The 23,311-nt window shown below is 41.2% G+C and overlaps 2 protein-coding genes and 1 long non-coding RNA gene across 7 annotated transcripts; 1 reads left to right on the top strand and 2 right to left on the bottom strand.

Annotated features, from left to right (window-relative positions):
- Positions 1-865: 865 nt before the first annotated feature.
- PSMG2 (proteasome assembly chaperone 2) lies at positions 866-8,728 on the bottom strand. Of its 4 annotated transcripts, none has more exons than XM_083450237.1 (7): positions 8,618-8,728; positions 7,470-7,641; positions 6,207-6,265; positions 4,534-4,652; positions 3,201-3,371; positions 1,653-1,803; positions 866-1,173 (listed from the first exon to the last, which is right to left on the bottom strand). In XM_083450237.1, the coding sequence occupies exons 1-7, from the start codon at positions 8,675-8,677 to the stop codon at positions 1,078-1,080; spliced, it is 828 nt and encodes a 275-aa protein (XP_083306363.1). In that variant the 5' UTR covers positions 8,678-8,728; the 3' UTR covers positions 866-1,077. The 4 variants fall into 4 exon arrangements, with proteins under 4 accessions (XP_083306363.1, XP_083306364.1, XP_083306365.1 ...); XM_083450238.1 differs by lacking the exon at positions 8,618-8,728 and adding an exon at positions 8,452-8,586; XM_083450239.1 differs by lacking the exon at positions 8,618-8,728 and adding an exon at positions 8,271-8,570.
- Positions 8,587-23,159, top strand: CEP76 (centrosomal protein 76). 2 transcript variants are annotated; one of them, XM_083450145.1, is made up of 13 exons: positions 8,587-8,706; positions 9,204-9,288; positions 9,818-9,973; positions 10,858-10,939; positions 11,922-12,146; positions 13,000-13,185; positions 14,378-14,475; positions 16,543-16,671; positions 17,351-17,542; positions 18,914-19,080; positions 20,139-20,472; positions 21,690-21,907; positions 22,434-23,159. In XM_083450145.1, exons 2-13 carry the CDS (start codon positions 9,226-9,228, stop codon positions 22,570-22,572), a joined length of 1,989 nt encoding a protein of 662 aa, XP_083306271.1. In that variant the 5' UTR covers positions 8,587-8,706; positions 9,204-9,225; the 3' UTR covers positions 22,573-23,159. The 2 variants fall into 2 exon arrangements, with proteins under 2 accessions (XP_083306271.1, XP_083306272.1); XM_083450146.1 differs by having other exon boundaries at positions 8,615-8,706; positions 9,213-9,288.
- On the bottom strand, positions 17,561-20,295 carry LOC310682004. Its single transcript, XR_014513716.1, has 2 exons — positions 20,209-20,295; positions 17,561-17,767 (listed from the first exon to the last, which is right to left on the bottom strand). It is a non-coding gene; the product is annotated as an uncharacterized lncRNA (long non-coding RNA).
- Positions 23,160-23,311: the final 152 nt, after the last annotated feature.

The raw sequence follows: 23,311 nt of genomic DNA, 5'->3' as shown, positions 1-23,311 counted from the left end.
ATGTTTCTGTAAGCTATGGATTTTCCCTTAGCCTACCTTTCTCTTGCATGTGGGTAGCACTGTACTTACCTCTGAAAGCTGGAAATAGAAGAAATAACAACTTTGGTTTAAGACTGAAAAATACAGTCTTGTTGATCATCATCTACATAATGTAGTAAGAGAACTAAATATTCATTGAAGTTACTGTTCTTCTGAAGACTTTAAGGCATGCTTCCTCAACCTCAGCCCTCCAGATGTTTTTGGCCTACAGCTCCCATGATCCCTAGCTAGCAGGACCAGTGGTCAGGGTTGATGGGAACTGTAGTCTCAAAACATCTGGAGGGCTGAGGTTGAGGAAGCCTGCCTTAAGGTGTCAAAAAGCAGCTAGCTTTGGGAATATAAATGCTGGATATTAGACATACGTGTTATGTCATTGCAGATATCTGAGCATTTCCAGAGTTTTAGGCTGCTCAGCATTGTACCTCTAAGGGTTGTGTGTGTGTGTGTGTGTGAATGTGTACATATGTTTTCATTCAAAAGATTCATAGTTCAAATCTCAATTCAGCAAGATTGATTTTGTATCAAAGTTGAATATGGTAAGTTGTGATCTTTTCAAATATGCACTAGTACTTTGTGCCAGAATTCTTGACAGTCTTTACAAGATGACCACACAAAGTTTGATGCCTCTCACCACCTCTATTTCCAACAAGTCCATCATCCTTTTTGGGTGTGTTACATATCACTTGGAATATGTTTTCAGACTCTGTTTGCATATCAACTACCTGGATTTTTCCTAACTGCATGAATTAAGGCAGAAGTAATTAAGCATCTGAATAAGAATGAGAAAAAGCCTGGAATGTTTCAAAAGTTAAGCTAAACTAAAAGCTTACAGGTAATGAATTTATTATGGGGAAAGTATTTTCATTCTGTATGTTACAATTTTCTTTAGGTAGCCTCAGCATTTTAAAATATCTCTGGCAGTAAGATCTGCTCATTCAGTTTCACACAAGGTTATGCACAGCTATTATTCATATTAGAACCCAAAGTGTAAAACTTAAATTTTAAATAAGTGGTCCATAAACAAAAGAAGAAGAGAATTTAAAACAACGCAGGTGGAAGTCCACTGCCATAGAGTAATTTCCAGGAACTTGGTATTTTCCATCTGGAAGATTTAGCTGGAGAACTGCAGCTTTCCTAATTTCAGAAAACAAAAGTCACAACACAGTTTTATTTTCAAGTAGCAAAAGCACATTGTCTCAAACACATGTATATGGCTTTTAAGTAAAAGTGTTCTAATGCATCCTGCAGCTCCAAGTTTATGTCAACAATTTCAAACCATTCTAAGGAAATGGTCTGAATGAAGGAACTTCCCTGAATTTTTCTTCCAGATCTGCAGCTGTGATGTGTCCCCAAGCATACAAGTTGTTTCAAGGCACCCCCATGACAAATGCCAGGTTCCTCCATCCTCCCATAGCCCTGTGAAAAGCCGATCCAAAGGTTGCAGAAGGAGCCCTTCTGTTCACTAAACAGCAACTTTGGATCCAGCCCATTGCCCTTGAAGACCAATGGGCAAAGGTTACAGTACAACAATATTCATATGTTGCAACAGTATTCGTAATTTCACTTTAGAAGCACCTTTCTAAGCGCTAGAATTCCAAAACTAAAAAACCTACCATGTTTACCGTGGGCTGGCATACTTTTACTTGGTTTGCAGTTAGCTGGAGCCATTCATTAAGGTAGTCAGCAAGAGCCAGGGCATCAGGGATATTGTCTCCCTCTGAGCAAAACTTCAGCAAAACTATCATTGGAATACCTTTTGAACAACTGGAATAAAAGCAAAACCAATTAAATAACTGGACAGAAAAATTCTCTGCTGGCACTCTTGCTCATGTTTGGGTTGTAAGCCTGGAATGGATTAATGTGGACCTCCAGCTGTTGAACTACAACTCCCGCTGTCTCTAGCCATTGGCAAGCCTGCTGGGAGTTGTAGTCTTGGAACATCTGGAGGGCCACAGGTTCCCTCTCCCTCCTATAAGCCATAGAATCACACACACATAAACACAAAGCAAACAAGTAAAACAATCCAGCTAATCCAGCATTTTTCTTCACTAAAGCAAGCTGAGGTGACATAAAAACCAAGCTTAATCAAGCAAGAATTCCATGCCGTTTGATACAGCACAATGACTGTCTGAGAACCAACAAGATACTCCCTGAAATTTTAAGACCTTAAAAGGACCAAGAGGAATGGAGAACAGTAGGACAGGTACATTAACAATAGAGCTGTGCTTTGACTTTGAATAAGTGTGAACTAAGGGATTGGCTCTTCTTGACAGAATCCAGAAGGGATTAATTAGACACAACTAAACAGAAACACCAACTTTCCCCCTTGGTATCCACTCTTGAGAACAGAGAATTTTAGAGCTAGTTATCTGACCAAGCTCTCACCAGTTTCCTTCATAAATGGTTTATTGAACTGTATTTCCAAGTGATTCCCACTACAGTCTTGGATGGCTGTTACTACAAGGTCCCATATGCAGATAGACTTTGTATTTGTGGTCAACCTTAGGTGGAAGATCCAAGAGATTTCCTTCTGAAACCTTTGTTCACACAAGCAAGCGGGCACAGCCCAGCATAAATGGTTCAGTTTCTTCTACGTAAAAATAATAGCTTTGTAAAACAGAGTAGCCCTCTATGCACTAGCTGCACAAAAAAGTAATTACAGTGGTACCTCGGGTTAAGTACTTAATTCGTTCTGGAGGTCCGTTCTTAACCTGAAACGGTTCTTAACCTGGAGCACCACTTTAGCTAATGGGGCCTCCTGCTGCTGCTGCTGCTGCGCCGCCGCGCAATTCTGTTCTCATCCTGCAGCAAAGTTCTTAACCCGAGGTACTATTTCTGGGTTAGCAGAGTCTGTAACCTGAAACGTATGTAACCCGAAGTACCTCTGTAGATAAAATCACTCTAAACTGTGATGGTGACTTAATGGTGATTAGTTTCTTAAATTATCCTTTGATTAGAATTTCATCATATTTTTTCTGCTAAAGTTTCTGTTGATAACATGTTGTACTCCAACTTCAGAGTAATTAGAGGTGCTAATTTTAACTTTGGTGCTACTTGATAAGGTACTGTACTCATTTGTGTCCTCTTCCAGTGCAAAGTGCCTTTCACTGGCACTTTATAATGGTAATTTTCAATATTATTTTTTTTACTGTCTCACCAACCTTTCAGTGAACAATAGTTTTGTGATACCACCTCCTGGAATGTGGAACACTTTCTCATCTGTTACTCCAGGGAAAGTGGCTGTTTGCTCCAGTTCTCTCCTGTTCAGTCTCTGCATTTGATCTCCAACTGCTTTCTCAACAGCAGACGAAAGCAAATATCGCAGTGAGGTACTGTCAATAAACCATGAGATATACACATAAGCTGTTGGGAACTTTGAAAAAGCAGGTTTATTTGATTTGTAATGCATGCTGAATTACACCTTTGTCATGAAAGACAATTTTGCATATGATAACTTGTTAGCAGTATGTACACGAAAAAGGAAAAAATTACTCTAGCCTGCTAAAATAACAGGACTTTGTGGATGACAAAAATGTCCTAGGTAACTTTAGATCAAAGATGGAAAATAAGAAAAAGGAAGTTTTTCTTGGGCATGGATAAGTGGAGTGTGATGAGGCTGGAGCTGGTTTAAACAGTATTTATAACCTGTCCTATTCTCAAGTACCTAATGATTCCTAGTATAATAGGATATATTAAAATATAACACTAAAACACACCTTTGATCCAACACATGCCCAAATAAAGATATTCTCCCGTTGCCTCTGTTACTCTGCTGTAGCATTTTACCGTTTACGGTTTTATGAGTTATTTAATTATTTTCTAACATGCTTTTTACGTCAAACAGATCAGAAGATTTCTAAATAAATAAAAATTGGGCAGTATCCAACACATCTGCTCCATTAGCACAAGGATTTTCACAACAGAATTCCCCCCACATCCCAATGCATATCCTGCAACCTCCTCAGATCAGCTCTGGAGAGCCAGGGGTGCAGGAAAAGCAGGAGGGGCAGCCCTTTTGAGCAGCCAAAAGTCCTTGCGTTAATGGAGTAAGTGCATTGAACACCAACTGTCATCTCTGAAAAACACTCAGGCCTGCGACCGACCTATCTTAAGGGGTTCATGCAGCTACTGATAGAAAGACTGAACATGTATTTATGACACACTGCACTTATGGCTTCTTTCGGGGTACTGAAAGATGCTCTGGGAAGCTAAGGTGTTTGTAGATCAAAGCATAAAATTGAATTAAAACATCAGGTTGTATTCAAAGCTGTCTGGGCACCAAACAGACCTGCTCACAGAAGCATTCATGCAGCCCCCACACCCAAAGCTGCTCCAAGTGGACCCGCAACCCTTCAGAGCAGATTTTGAGGGTGGATGGGGCAGTGCTGCGGGAAGCAGGGGAAGGTAAATTTCAGCGACATGAATAGAACTCCACTCATACGACGATGGATTCCGCCCTTAAAAAAACATTTCTAACAGTTGGCACAGACATACCCATGAAGCTGTTGGTCATTACGCTGGTAAGCATGGCTGCTGGACAGAAGAACAATTTTGGCAAAACCGCAACTTTTCACCCAGGATAGTAGCGTCTGACAAAAGGACCTATATTTATTCTTTACATCAAGGGTGGGGGGGAGAAGAGGTTAGAAAGTTGTTTCAAATTATCATGTTAAGTCTTCAGGACTTCAAACGTTTTTGAATTGTTAATTATGCAATGGTATGTTTTCTTAGCTGTTTGTTTCTTGTGACCTTTAAAAAGTAAGACTATCTTGACTGGCATAGTTGTATTTTAGAGCCGTAACAACATATAACAGCTCAAAGGATTTATTGGAAAGCCTTATACTGAAATGATGCCAATTTACCACCTATTTTGCCATTTCCAGTGAATAATTACCCTATTGAATTCAGCAATGTTTTTTTAAAAAATTCATCCTCTGTTGTTTAAATGTATTTGGCACCTTTCTAGAAATGGATTTGAATTAGAAGGTGCCTTCCACAAGCAGGAAAAATTCTTTCTATTTCTACATCCTGCAATTGGATGCCCAATTCCCTCATAAGAGTCTGGAGTGGCTTGGGATTCTGTCAGTGAACTCCAGCGGACAGAAGCCAGGACAACTGCATTACTTTACCCAAGTTTCACTCCACATCTAACCCACAGTTAATTATACATCTCATAGGACAATTTTAATTACCGTATTTTTCGCCCTATAGGACGCACTTTTTCACCTCCAAAAATGAAGGGGAAATGTGTGTGCGTCCTATGGGGCGAATGCAGGCTTTCGCTGAAGCCTGGAGAGCGAGAGGAGTCGGTGCGCACCGACCCCTCTCGCTCTCCAGGCTTCAGGAGAGCCCCACCACCAGCCCCACAAACTGGGGGGGGGAGAAGCCTGACTTGGTTAGAAGGCTGGCGGGGGGGAGAAGCCTGCTCCTCCCCGTCGCCAGCCCCGCAAACTCGGGGGACAGCGGGAGAGGCGCGGCGCGCCTTTCCCGCTGTCCCCCGACTTGGTTAGAAGGCTGGCGGGGGGAGAAGCCTGCTCCTCCCCGTCGCCAGCCCCGCAAACTCGGGGGACAGCGGGAGAGGCGCGGCACGCCTTTCCCGCTGTCCTCCGAATTGGTTAGAAGGTTGGCGGGGGGAGAAGCCTGCTCCTCCCCGTCGCCAGCCCCGCAAACTCGGGGGACAGCGGGAGAGGCGCGGCGCGCCTTTCCCGCTGTCCCCCGACTTGGTTAGAAGGCTGGCGGGGGGAGAAGCCTGCTCCTCCCTGTCGCCAGCCCCGCAAACTCGGGGGACAGCGGGAGAGGCGCAGCGCGCCTTTCCCGCTGTCCCCCGACTTGGTTAGAAGGCTGGCGGAGGGCTTCCCCCTCCTCCGGCCCCGCAAGCTCCCAGAGCGAGGCCAAAGCTGCACGCAGCTTCGGCATCGCTCTGGGTCCCGTTCTGGGAGCTGGGGGAGGGGGAAGCTCGGGCTTCCCCCGCCCCAGCCCCGCGCCTGGGGGGGGAAATTTTTTTTCCCTTTATTCCCCCCCCCCCCCAAATCTAGGTGCGTCCTATGGGCCGGTGCGTCCTATAGGGTGAAAAATACGGTACTCACCGTCAGGACTTGAAGATTTTTCATTATTTGTTTTCACTTTTGAATTCTAATAACATGACTGCTTGCAATGGACACACTTACCTTTATGAACAGTGATCTGATTTGTAGAACAGCCAACTGTTTAGAAGGCGCTGCATACACTACAGGAAGAAGTAGCATAAACAATCTGTCAAGACCCACATTAAATTACATTTAGTTCCCCTCTCCTCCTGCCCTGTGCTGGTTTGAGGGTTCTCTCAAACCTCTGAAACAGATCTGGAGGAGGAGAGGGGTAAATGTCACTTTGTCATAGCAGAATTTTTAATGCTGGCTTCCGCAAAGGCAGCAATTTAGTTAAGTAAGTCCCAATGAAATGAACTTACAAGCAATACCCATTAGAACAGAAGGCAATATTACTTTATATGCTTTCACATAGCTATCAAGATATCTGAACCCGTCCCAATTTCATTTATGATATTGAACCTTTAGAATCATTCATATCAGGGATCTTGTAGCAATTCTTTAGAAGATTATTTTTTGGGGGGTAGTAACTGTCTTGATTAAGTACATTTGCAAGAAACTGAAAACACATAAACATAAGAACAATTAACAGTTATTTATACATAACCCACTTGTCAGCTGGGCTAACTATCAATTTAGATGCTAGAGTGATAACTACAACAAGCTTCCCACATGCGAAAACTTCAGTGCTCACACTCTAAAAGCAAAGTAAGATGTTTGAAACTGTCTTCACATGGAATAGTTTGAGCAGTCTCATGATGCAGTTACCTAAGTACATCCCTAGTTGCGTGTGCTGCTTCCTGGTGGCAATTTGAAAGTGTATTATGAACAAAAACTTCAGTGCTCATCTCATATGACTTGCTGCTAGAAGGCAGCAACTACAAGCTATGAAGTCTTCTGATGGGGTACATATGATGGTCCTACATGCACCTGAGGTTCATCTGGCCTTTCCCAGGGACCAAGCCTTTAGTGTGGCAGGCCTTGCCCTGTGGAATTCCTTGCCAACAAAGGTTAGGCAGGAACCATCCCTGCTCATTTTAGGTGCTTTCTAAAAATGGTATTATTCAAACAGGCCTTTCAAACCTGAGATTATTTACCAATCAGCTCTTACTGATGTATTACTATTTACTGTTTTTAGTTTGAATACCACCTTGAGATATTTTCTATGAACAGTATGTATAAGCAAATAAATAAAGCAAACAAACTCCAAGTCAGAAACTCTCTCCCTCTCTCCCTGTGGTTGCTCTGCACAGATTTTCAAATGCCTGTACTGACCCTAAGGACTGAAGGAAGTGTGGTCTCTTTCTAGGGTGTCTTGACAAGATTTGTGTTTACAGCACATACCTTCAGCATTTGTACAAAGTTCTGTTGTATTCTCTTCTGTCGTTGCATATGGATTATTTCCAACCATCGGCACAAGACAATCAGTATAAAAGTAACCAACTTTGGACATGCCAACTGTGGAAATGACTAAATCTACAGCTAGCTGGCCAACATTTCCCACTGATACAGCTGGCTGAAATGGAAAAAAAATTCAGATGAAATGAAATGATGGACACATATGAGCTACATAATCCATAACAGCTTACTGTTTCTAGTTTTGTTTTGTTTTTTAAGAGTGATCAGCTTTAACTATCAAGATGTCCATACTGACAATTAGTTGATCAGATGTGCAAAGCATCATCCTAGGATTTGGGAGAAGGGCATTGTGGAAAGTGAGGTCGGAGGGACATGAAATGCAGCAAAAGGATAGACACAGAGAACCTCTGTACAGTGGTACCTTTGGTTAAGTACTTAATTCTTTCCGGAGGTCTGTTCTTAACCTGAAACTGTTCTTAACCTGAAGCACCACCGTTAGGAGGCTAATGGGGCCTCCTGCTGCCACCGTGCTGCTGGAGCATGATTTCTGTTCTCATCCTGAAGCAAAGTTCTGTTCTCGTTCTGTTCTCATCCTGAAGCAAAGTTCTTAACCTGAAGCACTATTTCTGAGTCTGTAACCTGAGGTGTATGTAACCTGAAGCGTATGTAACCCAAGGTACCACTGCACAGTGTTTAGAAAATTTATTAGTTTATCAATAACAGGAATTTAGTTTTGTACAGTCTTGTAGGGATCAGTTAGTTTAGTTTCGCAGTTGTAGGGATTACCATTCCCAGACTAACATGCTTCACGTGAGAGGCTTTTTTTTTTTTGGCTCCTCCTTCAGGGGATCCACTCTGCTCCTTCTATGCCCTCCTCGTCCCTTTTATATTTCGTGCAACCTCCATCAAAGGGCCAGTGGCCCCGCGATTCTTGTCTGGCGGGTGCCCCAATCTCCCCCCTCCGCACCTCTTTTTAATGCCCGCTCTCCCTCCAGCCCACCGAGGTTGTGAAGGAGGAGGAGGCGGAACCTCTCTCACTGACTCCCCGCTTCGCGACTGACTGACAGCCGCCCGGCTGCCCGGGCAACAACAGCAACGCGCGCGCGCAACCCCAGAGAAGCGATCTCCGTTACCATAAGGAGCATGAAGCCTTTGAAATCCGGGCACGCGGAGCCATCGCAGGAAACGAACATCTTGTCAACGGGAAGACAGAAGCAGATGTGTAGGCGGGGGTGGGCGGGGGGCGTGATATCTTTCCCCCTTGAGGGGGCCTTTATCTCTCAGCGGCACAGCGTGCTGTTTAACCTAGTGCCTGTCACAATCTCCCCTTCCCACGCCGCGGCCTTATCCAAAGCCAGCTACTGCGCCGGGATAGCAACCTCGAAAAAAGCCCGAGCTGTGTTTGCAGTGGTGGGGTTTAGAATGGAGCCCGGGAGTAAAGGCTCCGTTTAGCCAGCAGGCGATTGCCGAGGTCAGCCTCTGAGGCGGGCTGTTTCGAAAGGCGGTTGAGCTAGAAGGCCCCGTTCCCGGCTGCGGGTGAGGCTTCCGTTTCTGGTTGGCTGAGGACTGAGCCAATGGGGGCTCTGCAAAAGCTGGTCAGGACACAGGCGGGTGAGTGCGCGGGAGGCTTCCAGTCTCCCTGGTGTCAAAGCCGCTCTTTCCTTTTCGGGAGATCCCCTGAAAGTTAACGCCCAGCTCGTTTTTGTTTCCCTCCCCAAGAAATTGTAGCAGCTGCCCAGCCATGGCTCTGCCTCCGGAGAAAGCCTCGGAGCTGAAACAGATTATTCACCAGCAGTTAACTAAGGTAAGGGCTCTCCGCGTTGAAAGCATTGCTGGGAAAGGAGGAACCCATCTGTTTTCCCATATGTTATCTGAGGCTTGTATCAGAGGAAGCCTGTATCTATATCTAGCTGTCTATATCCCACTGATTTTAATAGGGCTTCCTTCCAGGTAAGTGTTGATATTGCAACCTGAAGATTGAGATTGGGGCTGCAACCTTAAAAAGCAGTTGTGATAACTCTTTGTTTTTTTATATGATGAAAGGACCTTCATTTATTCAGTAAGCATACGAAAGAACGGGCTTGATTTCTAAGACGTCTATTAATGATGCCATGAATGACAAACAGGTTTCCTAGGTTGCTTTCTGATGACTGGAACAAAGCCAGAACACGTCCAAAATGTGCACATATAACTAAGAGAACATTCACCTGAGTGCTATGAGAGCATTAAAAACTGTTCTCTTTCTTGGAATTACCTTTTAAAATTATATAAAGGTTGTATTGAATTTCATTCAGAGCCAGTATCACATGGTTAACAGAAATGTTTCTGTTTAGATGGATGTTCACGGCAGGATTCGAGAAGTGCTTGCTGAGACCATACGTGAAGAACTGCCACCTCAACATCAGCAGCTATCCCAAGAAGATCTAATGAAAGCCCTCACACGGCGAGGAATCATTGATGATGTTATGAAAGAACTCAATTTTGTAACAGTGAGTATAATTTGAAGAAAAACTCTCCTGGTGTGATACAAGAAGTGCATGGCATAGTTAAATACAGCCGTATTTATACAAAATCACTTTTGAATGATTTCAGTGTGATGCAGAATTAAAAAGGAGGTTGTGTGATTGTAGTCTTTTATGAGTAGGTTTAATATATTTTTCATTGCATGGCTTGGAAGTACTGGATGCATTGAGAGCCTGTAAACTACAGAAACCCTATGAGTCACTTCATTGTTTTTAATGAGCTCCTGCATTGTTCTAGCTAAAAAAATGTGATATTTACAAACCTGTATTTTGATGCAAGTGAGCATTACCCAGAGCTCCTAACTGTATGTAGCTCCCTGTGGTGTGTCCCCTAATATCTTTGGGTTTGTGTCATGTGAAGTGTACCCTGGATGAATATTTTGGTAGAGCATAATGTATTTCTGGGGGTTTTAAACATCCTGAAAGTCCCAGGCCACAGAGAGGTTAGGCTGGCCTCAACTAGAGCCAGGGCTTTTTCGGCTGCGGCTCCAGTCTGGTGGAACGCTCTGTCACAAGAGACTAGGGCCCTACGGGGCCTGTAAGACAGAGCTGTTCCACCAGGCTTTTGGTCAGGGCACAGCCTGACTCCCTCCTTTGGCAATCTCCACAGAACTTTAGCTTAATGGTTGCCAACAATTTGATTTTAATTAATTTTTATAATGAAATATTTTTAGAATCTTGTACTATTTTATTGTTGTTAGCCGCCCTGAGCCTGGCTTCAGCTGGGGAGGGCAGGATATAAATAAATTATTATTATTATTATTATTATTATTATTATTATTATTTGTGTTGGAAGGATTGTAAGAGACTGACTTGAAGGTGTCCTTAATGATATCTTTATGTGCTCCTAGGATATAAATGACAAAGAAATTACTTCAACTCCAAAACCCTCTACTCATTTTGTTGACCGACAGGCAGCAGTGCTGAATAAAAGTATGTTGTATATTACCTTGAGTATTTGATGTACTGATTTTGTATTTTAAATGTACAGTGGTACCTCGCAAGACGAATGCCTCGCAAAATGAAAAACTCGCAAGACGAAAGAGTTTTTCATTTTTTGAGTTGCTTCGCAAGACAAATTTCCCTATGGGCTTGCTTCGCAAGACGAAAATGTCTTGCGCCTTTTTTTTAAAACCGCCAATGCATTCCTATGGGAAACCGTCAATGCACAGTGGTGTTTCGCAAGACGAAAAAACTCGCAAAACGAATTAATTTCGTCTTGCGAGGCACCACTGTATGTATATTTTAAAGCTAGTATTGTAAGGCTTTTGGGGTGGAATCAAATGTTGTTCAAGTGGACTTCCACTCATGCAGTGGAGCTTCAGCTTCCTCTTCTGCCCAAGCAGCTCCTGCCATCCCCCACCCCCCATATCTGCTTCAGAGGGTTTCCCATAACTTTCATAGCAGATTTTTGGAATGGGTGGGCTGAAAGGGGGAAGAAGAGGAAAGTGAAGTCACATTGTGCAAGCAGAATCCTGCTCAGTTCATATTAGTTATAAAGCCTGGGTTGTATTCAACTTAATTATGATCTGGTTGGTATAAAATCTAAAATCATATACATGTTACCAAGTATCTGCTAAGACTAGTTTAATGTAGCAAATTAGATAATATAGATGTATGAGAACAATATGATCATAAGTCAGGAAGGAATTTTGGAGAATAATTCTCAGATAAATGACCAGGCAGGTTTATTTTGGACTATCCCTAGATAACCTTCCTGGTAGGGGAATTACAAGATATACTTGGGACACTCTGTGGATGAATGGATTGTGGTTGTTGGCTATGATTGTTGTTGTAACTATACGCCTTGGTTAACTCGTTTTTTAAACCTACTTTGTAGTGTTTCCTATTTATGTTAAATACATTTTTTATGAACTGCTTGCAACTCTTTTATATTTATTGTTACACTTTGCAGCAAATATTGACCCAACACGAAGGTATCTTTATCTTCAGGTTTTGGGTGGAAAAGCTTTTCTGGAACATCTGCAGGAACCGGAACCTTTACCTGGTCAAATTTGTTCTACTTTGACACTTTGCTTGCATTTCCGAAACCAACGTTTCCGCTCTAAACCTGCCCCGTGTGCCTGTGAACCAGATTTCAGTGATGGTTTTCTACTTGAAGTATATAAGGAAAGCTTAGGTAAGGAAGCCTGCAGTCTAAAAATGAATAATGTGTTGGGTTCAGCTTCAGAAATAGTCCAAGAGTAATTGTTCCATAAACAGTAATATAGCCTGCATTCTTTTTTTAACATGCAGAATTTCTTTAACAGGCCCCACAATTCCAAACATTTGCCTTTATGTTCCTTTTCCCACTTGTTTTGAAACAAAGGATCAAAGAAACAGAGTTCACTTTTAAGGATCTTGATCTTCCCTTTGCAGCTACATCTTTGCCTGTCTCATACCTGTCATATATTATGTTAGAGAGGCAGTGGGCATACTTTTGGCGGAACTGCCTTGTGGACCAAATTAGGACTTCTGTCAGGCTAGATGTTCACCACTGTTGTTATTCCTTGACTTCTTCTAGTTCTTTCATATCTTGATAATTTAAATATATTTGAAAATGTTTTAAAATTCTATTAGATCTTGTACTCAATTATCTGCTCTAATGAGAAAGTTGGCAAGCTTGAGTGAGTTGCTCTTGCTGTTTCACTTCAAGTTCCTTGATAATAGCTTTCTAAGTAATGACCAGCAATCCAAACTCATCACACTATTCTATATTGGGGAACCTCTGGCCCTCCAGATGATCATCTACTCAAACGCTCAGCAGCCCCAGCCAGCATTTATAGGATTTATAGGAGTTGGAGTCCAGCATCATCTGGAAGACACAAGTTCCCCACTCTCTTTCTGCGTATTTTTACACAGCTCAATTGCGTTCTGCTGTCATATGCAATGCTCCAGAATGCAATCCCTGCAAATCAGGGGTTGCCTATGTGGATGGGAAATGCTTTTAACAGAAATTTGTTCTTAACTTCATTTTGCTGTGCTGCTTACAGGTGAAGCAAGTAAAATGGCAGATGCAACCACTATGCTATCAATTTGTGATCCAGTGCATATTGTCTTGATCAAAACAGACACATCTGGTGAGACCACATTAGTAGCATCCTATTTCTTAGAGTGGCGGTCTGTCCTTTGCGCAGAGAACAGGATTACAAATGTTGCTGTTGAACTTCTGGGTGTAGGTAAGTTTTAGAACTACTTCAGCAGTGGAAAACAATATTGTCTGAGCATGACAGACTACTCAAAATGAGACAGGAGCAATAAGAGTTTAATCTAGTTGACAAAAGTAGATTACCGTAAGTACTTGTGTCGTGTAGCATGATTTAGTTGCATATCACCTAATGAGCCTAAATCTCATAAACACTTTTTTTTTCTTTTTCTTTTGCTATTTGAATACCTGATCTATTAAAATGTTTTTGTTAACAAAGAGAGAAAATGTGATACTTACCCAGTCTGGTAAAGGAACCTTAGCCATTTGGTATAACATTTCACTCAACATGCAGCAAAAGCCTTCTATTAGATTAAGTGGCAATGGGGTGTAGGTAATATAATTTATAGCGATGAATAGAATTGGATATATAAACATATTTAAAATGTGATGTTAATAACGATGGAAAAAACCCATTGCAAAATGCAGTACAGATGGTATCTGACACCACCTATTAAAAAGAATTTATATCCTCCAGTAAGATATATGTTAGAGATGTCAGAACCTCATATGGACATTTTGGAATTGTTTACAAAGAAGGCTCTTTCGATAGAAATTCTTTTATGTAATTACTTATATAATTGGGTGTGATGTGGCTTTGAATCCCAAGTATATGCTCCTTGGTTACATAAAAGCGAGTTATACTTAGAATTTTATGAATATTATTAATGGCAACAAAGCAAGTAATACCAGGAAATGCAAAAACCTCAACTGCACCAAATATAATGAAATGCCACACAAAAAATCAGGAATATAGTTGTTGTTTTAATAAAGTTACTTTATAAGCTGTAAAAAAGGTCAAGCTGATAAATTTAACCAAAATATGTATTTAAGAATTGAAATCTGACATTTCAAGGTAAAATTCAACCATATATTTTGTTCAATTTAATTTGAAGTTGCTTAAAGTGTTGATAAATTAGGCTGCAAGTCTAGCCATGTATACTCAGAAGTAAGTCCCATTGAATTCAAAGGGGCTTACTCCCAGGTAAGGGGGTTTAGAATTGCAGTCCTATTGATTCCCTCCATTACTACTTTAGAACAAATATATAGCACTTTAATTGTCAGTATTGTTTGATGACTTTTTAATGTACACTGTAGAGTTGTTCATTACTTTTTTTAAAAAAAAATACTTGTTTTCTTATCAAGTCATGTATTTTGGTCCAAAGGTACAGAATCAAAAGTTTCTGTTGGAGTACTTAATATCAGACTTGAAATGTATCCAAAGCTAAATAAGACACTTTCTCAGGAAATAGTTACTACTCAGGTAAGTCTAAGCTTATATAAGCACTCTTTTAAGCATTATTATTTTAATGCAATTCAGATTGATTTAATGTTGTTCTAAACAAAGGAACTTTGAATATGTGTTTCATTGCAATCAGTCACAAATGTTCTGCAGATGTCCCTCTCCTGATTAATCAAGACTGATGTCATGTTACAAACTTAAATCTTTATTACTTCTGCAGTACAATAAAGAGTAAAACACAATTTAAAATCAAATTCAAGTAAACTAACAGCATAATCTATTACAAAATTCAGTAACTTTTGCTATCATAATAAAACTAACACTCATTGCTAAAAAAACCATCCTCCAGTATCCTACTCATTTACACATTAAGCATTTTAACAAGCAAGTTGACAGTCTCCAGCCATCTGACAACTTTCATATGCCTTCATTATTCTAAATCAGGCATAGGCAAACTCGGCCCTCCAGATGTTTTGGGATTACAACTCCCATCCTCCCTAGCTAACAGGGATGATGGGAATTGTAGTCCCAAAACATCTGGAGGGCCGAGTTTGCCTATGCCTGTAATCTAAATCATGCTGTCAGATTTAGCCCATTCCTTTTCAACAGACATGTCATATTACAATTAATATTAAACACAGAATAAAAAGGCAATCCTGTGGTTATCGATCTGTTTGGCTTGGGCTTGGAGAATTAGCAAAGCAAGCTTACATACAGTATTCTTAAAAGAGATTTTTTGCTCATATTTCCTCCCATTTTTTTGTTCTGACCATCAAGACTGACACAAGAGGGCACTGTCCATCAGCTGTTTTATGTGTATATCCACTAGTTAAAAAAGATAGCATGAATTTATTACTGTAGTTTGCCCAAACAACCACTTTTCTGTCTTTTACTACATATGCATGTAGATCAGACTGGGCAATAGATTTCTCCCTTCTCCTTAGTAGCATGGTTTACTGATGTTCCCTAGAATTATTTCTTCAGTTTTACTTTATCTGCTTCTGATCTTTGTAGCGCACAAGCCCTGCAGGTGAAGAAGTCCTCGCATGATTACTAGAGAATTGGGTTGTGTTGCTGGTCCCACTCCCAAAGTTGTGTGGCATGCCTCATCTGCAACATCTACGTCTTAGGCTTCTCCTCTGCAAATGTAAACTTGTGTGCATAGATATGTGTGCTCTGCAAAAATCCACACCTAATATATGGATACTGGTGTGGGAAGCTGGGAATCCCCACTCTCCAGTAATTTTTTGAGGATCCCTTCATCTGTATGAAGGAGCCCATAGTAATCTGGATTAAACAGATTAATCCTTGTGTATTGCGGGTAGCGCTGTGGGTTAAACCACAGAGCCTAGGACTTGCCGTTCAGGTGGTCAGCGGTTCGAATCCGCGCGACGGGGTGAGCTCCCATTGCTCGGTCCCTGCTCCTGCCAACCTAGCAGTTCGAAAGCACGTCAAAGTGCAAGTAGATAAATAGGTACCACTCCAGCAGGAAGGTAAACAGTGTTTCCATGCACTGCTCTGGTTTGCCAGAAGCGGCTTAGTCATGCTGGCCACATGACCCGGAAGCTGTACGCCGGCTCCCTCAGCCAGTAAAGCGAGAGGAGCGCCGCAACCCAGAGTCAGCCATTACTGGACCTAATAGTCAGGGGTCCCTTTACCTTTACCTATCTGGTGGAAACTACATTTGAGTAATGTGGAACTCGATAAATCATCTCTTGATGTGTATCAACAATGTACATAGAAAACCAATCATAGTTCCTTGTCCTAAGTGCTTGAAATCAATGTACATTATTTTTATAATAATGTCCAGGGTCAATTGTATGATTCTATGACTCCTGCATATTATTGCTTCAAAGCAAGTTTTGGAATACTCTGCTAGGAGAAAAAAATGTCCAAACCTATTTCTATTAACTTTATTGACATTTTATTCAAAGCCAATGACAGCATTGGAATAGGCACAACCAGTCTATATATGTTCTTCTGAAAAAGCAGCAGTCAAAATCCAAGGCACCTTTGTACATGTTCTGGGAAATAGGGCTAAAATGTATGTGCATCAATATATCACATATGTTCGTTTCTGAATTTCAGTTTTCTTTAGAACGCCAGAAAACAGCAGAAAAAGAACGCCTGTTTCTTGTCTATGCTAAGCAGTGGTGGAGAGAATATCTGCAGATTAGGACTTCACACAACACAAGACTGGTGAAAATTTTTGCACAGGTCTGTCAACTTATTTTCCCCCTGATTCTTGCTACAGGTCCAAATTTACTGGTTTTTCCAGTACAACCCTATATTGTATTCATTGTTGAGAACTGGAATATTTAACAGTTAACTTGTCAGAGTGTAAACTATTCTATCCCACAAGTCTTGGCTGCCTTATGTTTTACTGATTCCAGACACTTGTTTTCCTGCAGTAGAGATCCTTGGACTGGTTGTCCCTTCCACTCATTCCACTAGACAGGCCTATGCAGTTAAATAATCTCTGAGTGGCAAGGCATCCCCCTCTCAGTTCCTTCCTGCTTAGCTCTCAGTGCAGGTTGCTGATGGAACTGCTCATGCACCTTGGCATGAGCAGGATTTTGAAAGTAAGATGACAATCTTTGCCTTCTCATTACCCTTGGACTCTAATGAGAATGAAACACTTGTAGTTCTTTTATAGAAGTAACCTTGAAATGGAGTAAAGCAGAACATTGTGTAGCTATAACCGTAAAACCTGCTATCTTCCAAACCACCATAAAAAAACCTAAGTGTTCTTGCTTTCGTTGGAGGCACAAATGGGAACGGAAGTTCTAGAGCAGTGGTGGTAGAGAATCCCATTTTTGATATGGAAGATAATTGTTTCCATATTTTCTTTCGGTTAAACTTCATTTGATAGCCTTTTGTATATTTTTATATGCAGGATGAAAATGGGATAAACAGGCCAGTCTGTTCATACGTCAAGCCTCTTCGAGCAGGCAGACTTCTAGACACGCCCAGGCAAGCGGCAAGATTTGTCAGTGTGCTTGGTTATGAAAGAGCCCCTATCATTGGTGGAGGAAATAGTAAACAAGAACAGTGGTGTACTCTTCTGGCTTTTCTATGTAGAAATAAGGTACCTGACACTCCTTAAGATACTATAATTCAAAATTTTATTGTGTAGTATCAATTCATGGTGTAAATCTGTTTTAAGTCGCGGCTTCTTCCAACTCTTTAGTTCTATGATTCTTTGAATCTATCCAGAAATCTTGCACTTTGGTATTCATGTAAACTTTTGTCCCATCTTAGCTTCAGCACCCATATTGCATGCTGCGTTTCCTAATGTTCTGTAGCAGCAGGCCTGAAATGGCCAGTAAACACACCCACATGCACATGCAATACTGTTCAGTACTTCTGTTGCAGACAATTTTCCATATTTTATTTCATAAACTTGGCTAGATGAACTTAGTATGAACTTATTTATTTAAAAGCATTTATAAACCACTTAATATTTTAAAATCCACGTGGTAGATGTGTTACAGCAGCATTTGGAAGATTAAGAAATGTTTAATTGCTTATTGAATTTCTTCTGTAAATATGCAGAAAGTGTTGCACATATAATGCCTGGACTACAGTGGATGCTACACCACTCTAGTATGACCAGCTAGAAAGTACAGTTTCATTGACAACAGTTGTGGGTGTCCCAATACACATTCTCCTATGAAAGCTGTGGGCATGATCAGAGAAGGAAGCTTACCACCAGTAGCAGCCAGCATGATGGGGGTGGAGCTGCACTCTTGGGTGGGGACAGGGCAGGGCAAGGTAGTGGTGAGGTTGTGGCTCTGCACATCCACTGGTGGAGCCAATCTGTCACTCCTGTTGATGTGTCCCAGTAACCCTAACCTTGCCATTGCTCTTCCCCATCCTGATAAGCTGCAGTGACATCCGTGTTAGGAAGGCAACTTGGCATCTCTGTCCCATCATGCTGGCTGCTACCGTATTGTTAAACTATAGAAGCTAATTATGCTTTCCAGAATGTTGCTCAAGTAGAATTTGGCGTATGGCTTTCTCTAGTAGTGTTAGTAAGACCAGGAATAAGTCCTAGTGTACAGTTTCTGTATAAGGCTGTGAAATTCTTGATTCTAGGTTAATGATTGTCTGTACTCTTAATCTTGCATATACTAACTGTGGGTTGTATTGAATTAAATTTTACTCAGTGTAGATACATTGAAATTAATGGGCCTAAGTAATGTTCATTCATCTGAGTAGGACTAGCATTGGAGTCAACCCTTTCTTTCAATAACATCTATGTTAACATGATGGTAACATTATTGTCACTAACCTAAGCAAAGCAATTCACTGTTCCTCTTTGCTTTTATTTTTAATCTGTAAATCTCGAATTCTTGCCATTATCTGCTAAATTTTCATTAGATGTCAATTTAAGACACCTTACTTTTTTGTATGAACTCATGTTACACATTTTAATATATCCCCCCCCCCCCTTCAGGGAGACTGTGAGGATCATGCTAACCTTTTGTGCAGTCTTCTACTGGGATTTGGACTAGAAGCTTTTGTCTGTGTAGGAACAAAGGCCAAAGGAGCTCCTCACACTTGGGTAATGACTTACGGGATTGATGGAATAATCACTTTCTGGGAGAGTTTAACAGGACATAGGTAAGTAAATCGATTATGCTGTAAAACTGAAGGCAGATTCAAGGAATCTTTAGACATAATACCAATCCACAGTTTAGTGTTGCATCTGAACATTCTGCATGTGTGTCATTTGCTACTGAAATTTTATTAACCAACTCCCAGTTATGGCTAATGTGCTTTAATGTGTTTTTGCTTCTTTTCGGGGGATTCTTTATTTGCTTGTCTTATTGCAGGAACATGTCTGGCATCCTGAATGCATGGTTCCACTAAAATGGCAAATACTGGGCATGCTGGAAAATATTCTGTGCTCAATCTGTAGCTTCTCAGGAACATATGAATAACGCTACATGACTAAAAGAACATGGCACCACTTGGCGTCAGCTGGGCTGTGACTTTGGAAAAACTACTTGAAGCTCTTCTCTTAGTCAGCTCTCCTAGCAATTACATAATGATAGCACTAATCATGGGCAGCAATGTCACAATGGCCAGACTGACAACACTTAACCTATTCCTTCTCTAGGATATGGCTAGGGAGTATTTCAGGCAGAGGGAAGACTTGACAGATAGCCCAGTAGGGAGAAATGCCACAATAAGAAGTGGACAATACATACAAAACATGTGTATTTTCTTTCAACTCTTGTCTGCAATCAATATTTTTAATACAATGCCCAATCATTACATTTAAGGGTAGTTGTACAATGGAAGATACCTGGTTTGGAATAGAAAGGTATAGCGACATAAGGACTGAGAGGAGCAGCTACAAGAGTGAGGGCAAAGTGTGTAGCCTCTACTCTGATGAAGTGTTGCATTAAGAAATGTGGAACATGGATTCAAATTTTGGTTTTGGACATGCACTATTAGGCCTGGGTGAATGGGGTTCATGCTTTAAAGGGGGTTGCACATTCCTGAGACTCGCTCCAACTTCTTAAGCATAGCTGATCAATAAAAACAGACAGTATTTTCTGTGCACCAGCCAAATGTCTATGTAAACTGAGAAGTACTTTGGGACTTCCTAGTTCTGGCTTTAAATTACTTTACTTTGTAGGTTAACTTATTAAATCATACCTATTAATTTTCAGATATATCCACAATCCTATAAAACCTGATGATCCTCCAATTGTTGAACAACCCAAGCCACTGTATCCTTACCGAACAATAGGATGTGTCTTCAATCATCACAAGTTTTTGGCAAACTGCCAGCCTACTGATGCCGTAGAAGTCTGTTCCTTTGACTTGCATGATGAATCCAAATGGAAACCAATGAGTGGCGAAGCAATCAAATCTGTATGTTCTCCAGGAGCCACAACTGCACTTCCTCCTTTTCCTCCTCTCTGTGCTTCGTCAGTAGATGCTGCAGTGACAAGCAATGAACTGGAGTTGCAACTGAGAATGTTAGTGGTAGAACACAGGAAGGTACATGCCATTATTTGTGTGCAAATTGGTGTTTGTGTGCTTCTGCGTTTCAGTAGGTTAAAGTTATTTTCAAAATGTATTTGAGTCAACACAGTTCCTTTCTTACATTTGATACTCATGGTATGGACAGTTGGCTTTATCCCATCATATGTAGAAAGCAAGTACGTAGGCACTATCCACACCTTGCGGAAATTCTGGATTTATGTAGATGCATCTGTGCATAAACTGAAAGCAATTTGCTTTTACTCAGTCTGGTTTACCAGTAAAACAATTTACTTGATGTAAAATATACTTAAGACTTAGCAAATATGTTTGAAGCTTGTCTTAAAGGAACATAGGAAGCTGCCCTCTAGTAAGTCATATCCTTGGTATATCTAGCTCACTATTGTTAACACTGACTTCAGTTTTTCTCAACCCTATCTGGAGACACTTGGCATTTTAGCTAGGACCTTTTGCATGCAAATTCAAATCCCCGCAACTGGGTGAGCTCCCGTTGTTCAGTCCCATCTCCTGCCCACCCTTTGCGCTGCTCTGGTTCGCCAGAAGCGACTTAGTTATGCTGGCCACATGACCTGGAAGCTGTACTCCGGCTCCCTCGGCCAGTAAAGCGAGATGAGTGCTGCAACCCCAGTCATTCACGACTGGACTTAACTATCAGGGGTCCTTTACCTATGTACAGGGTGAGTCCTTTAAAAGAGGCCCTGTGGATACAGAGTACACATGTTCCACGGGGCCTCTTTTTAAAGATTCGCCCTGTAGTAATTACATTCTGACCAAAAATGGAATTTTGAAATAATTGTGGTCAATTCTTATTATTGCTAACTAAATATACTCTTTGACCTTTTAACCTGAGGTGGGCACCCTCTGGCCCGCAGACCTCATTAGGCCTGCCATTATATGCCAGGTATGGGACAGGTAAAAGCCTGGCTCAGCCAAAACTGCAGTGCCTGCAAAGCCCCGATTAAAGTGCTGCACAATACAGTATAGCATTTTGAAAGGGACTTCTGAAGACCTGTGGACAAAAAACATATCAGCTGACATCACAATAACATCTCCCCCCATAAATTGGTCTGAAAGTGGTGGGAGAGAAAACATTCTGGACCACTGAGCTAAAAAAAGGTTCCCCCACTCCTATTTTCCTCTATTAAGTAGGTGAACTAAGCATTGTTATGTACCAACTAGTCCTAATTCCCTTCTTTATTTGATTCAACATACAGGACCTTGGTCTTTCAACAGTTTGGGACGACCAACTTTCCTACCTCTTGTCACCAGCCTTGGCAGCCTATGAACTTGAACGTACCACAGGTGTTTCTTCAGGTAATGAAGAATTTCAAGATGCCATCAGGAGAGCAGTGCCCGATGGACACACATTCAAAGGATTTCCCATTCATTTTGTACACAGAAATGCAAGGAGAGCATTTGCTGCGTGCCTTCGGTAAACTTCCTTCTGCTCTTTTTACGTTGTAGTGTTGCATACAATCAGTGCTTTTTTTGTTAAAAAATAAGATGCCAATATTGGTATCTTGATAAAAATGTGGGTGCAAGCACTAAAGGGCTGCCATGGGTAGCATAGATAGAGGTGACAGCACTGGTGAGGACCATCACAACAAGAGTGTTACATAACATAATCAGAATATAATACCAGATACAAATGTTGACTAACAGATGACCCATCTTCATCCAGAACACCTAACAGGTGTCCAAATGTATCAGTCAGCATTATATCATTCAGACCATAGAAATAACTCATGGAGTAAGCTATGCTTGGTATGGCTAAATTCATAGCAAAGGCTTAGTACAATTCGATGGTTAATTGCTATGTCAAACTTCTGGTATGCAGATTAAGACAATGGCTGCAGTTAACCACTTCTGTAATGGTTACTATCCTTACAATTTTTTTAAAAATGTCTCAAATTCAACAGTTGATTGACTGGTATTTGTGTTTCCATTTCGTGAAATAGGTCTCCTTTTTGTGACGAAATACTGTGCTGTAGAGGGGACCAAGTGCGACTTGCAGTTCGTGTCAGAGTTTTCACATATCCTGAATCTGCATGCGCCGTATGGATCATGTTTGCTTGCAAATACCGTTGCGTACTCTAAGAACCATTTGCACTTTAGAACTGAAATCCTCCGCAGTTATGTCAAAGTCCCCCTGAGGTCAAATGCTTCTCACTATTAATGATGTCAGGCTTGCATTCTGATCCTGAACACATTTACTTGGAAGTAAATCCCATTGGTTTGTACTCAGCACTGCTGTTCCAGTTGCTCAGACTTTCACTTGCGCGACTGAACTTGCCCATCATCTCTTCCACCTGCACCCCCTGTGCACTCTTAAAGTCTGCTCCAGTGGGTTGGAGGACCCTCCAGAGCAGATTTTAGGGGTGTGTATGGAAGGAGATGAAGAAGGAAAAGTCCCATTGTGCAATTGGAACTCTACTTGGTGTTGGATACAACCCACTGATTTAAGTGTGCTTAGGATCACAGCCTTAAAGAGACAAGATTGAATATTATTGTATTTAATGGTATGCCTTTAGTAAAGGCTTCTGCCACAATATAATGTTATGAGTTTTGGCTGTGTGATTGTGTTCAGAGTATCATGACAGAAAATCTTTGTATAAAGTGTAATTAAAGTATTATAAATGAAATGTACATTTTTATGTAATAAAAGTTATATTTCTTAACAAAAGGGAAGACTGTACTAATTTTCAGTTGGTGTCCAAATATTCTGTAGTTCACCTCTGAATACTGGATCTTTGTGTGTGTGTGTGTATCCTGTTTAATTGCAGTGAAATTATAAAGCTGAAAGACCAATGCATTTTGCTTTCACTTGGAACACACC

The sequence above is a fragment of the Podarcis tiliguerta genome (genome assembly GCF_965153285.1).
Source record: "Podarcis tiliguerta genome assembly, chromosome: 7".
Taxonomy (NCBI): Eukaryota; Metazoa; Chordata; class Lepidosauria; order Squamata; family Lacertidae; genus Podarcis; species Podarcis tiliguerta.
Note: the sequence above shows the minus strand (reverse complement) of the source record. Positions and strands in the feature narration are given on the sequence as shown.

Bases quoted from the DNA above. Each gene is read 5' to 3' on its own strand.
- PSMG2 (XM_083450237.1), bottom strand. From the start codon at position 8,677: ATGTTCGTTTCCTGCGATGGCTCCGCGTGCCCGGATTTCAAAGGCTTC. The intron at 6,266-7,469 runs GTATGTGCTGTA...TTCTTCCTGTAG, and splicing joins ACTTTGTACAAATGCTGAAG to TGTATGCAGCGCCTTCTAAA. The intron at 1,804-3,200 runs GTTGGTGAGACA...CTTTTATTCCAG, and splicing joins AAACTATTGTTCACTGAAAG to TTGTTCAAAAGGTATTCCAA.
- CEP76 (XM_083450145.1), top strand. From the start codon at position 9,226: ATGGCTCTGCCTCCGGAGAAAGCCTCGGAGCTGAAACAGATTATTCAC. The intron at 19,081-20,138 runs GTAAGTAAATCG...ATTAATTTTCAG, and splicing joins GAGAGTTTAACAGGACATAG to ATATATCCACAATCCTATAA. The intron at 20,473-21,689 runs GTACATGCCATT...TTCAACATACAG, and splicing joins TAGTGGTAGAACACAGGAAG to GACCTTGGTCTTTCAACAGT.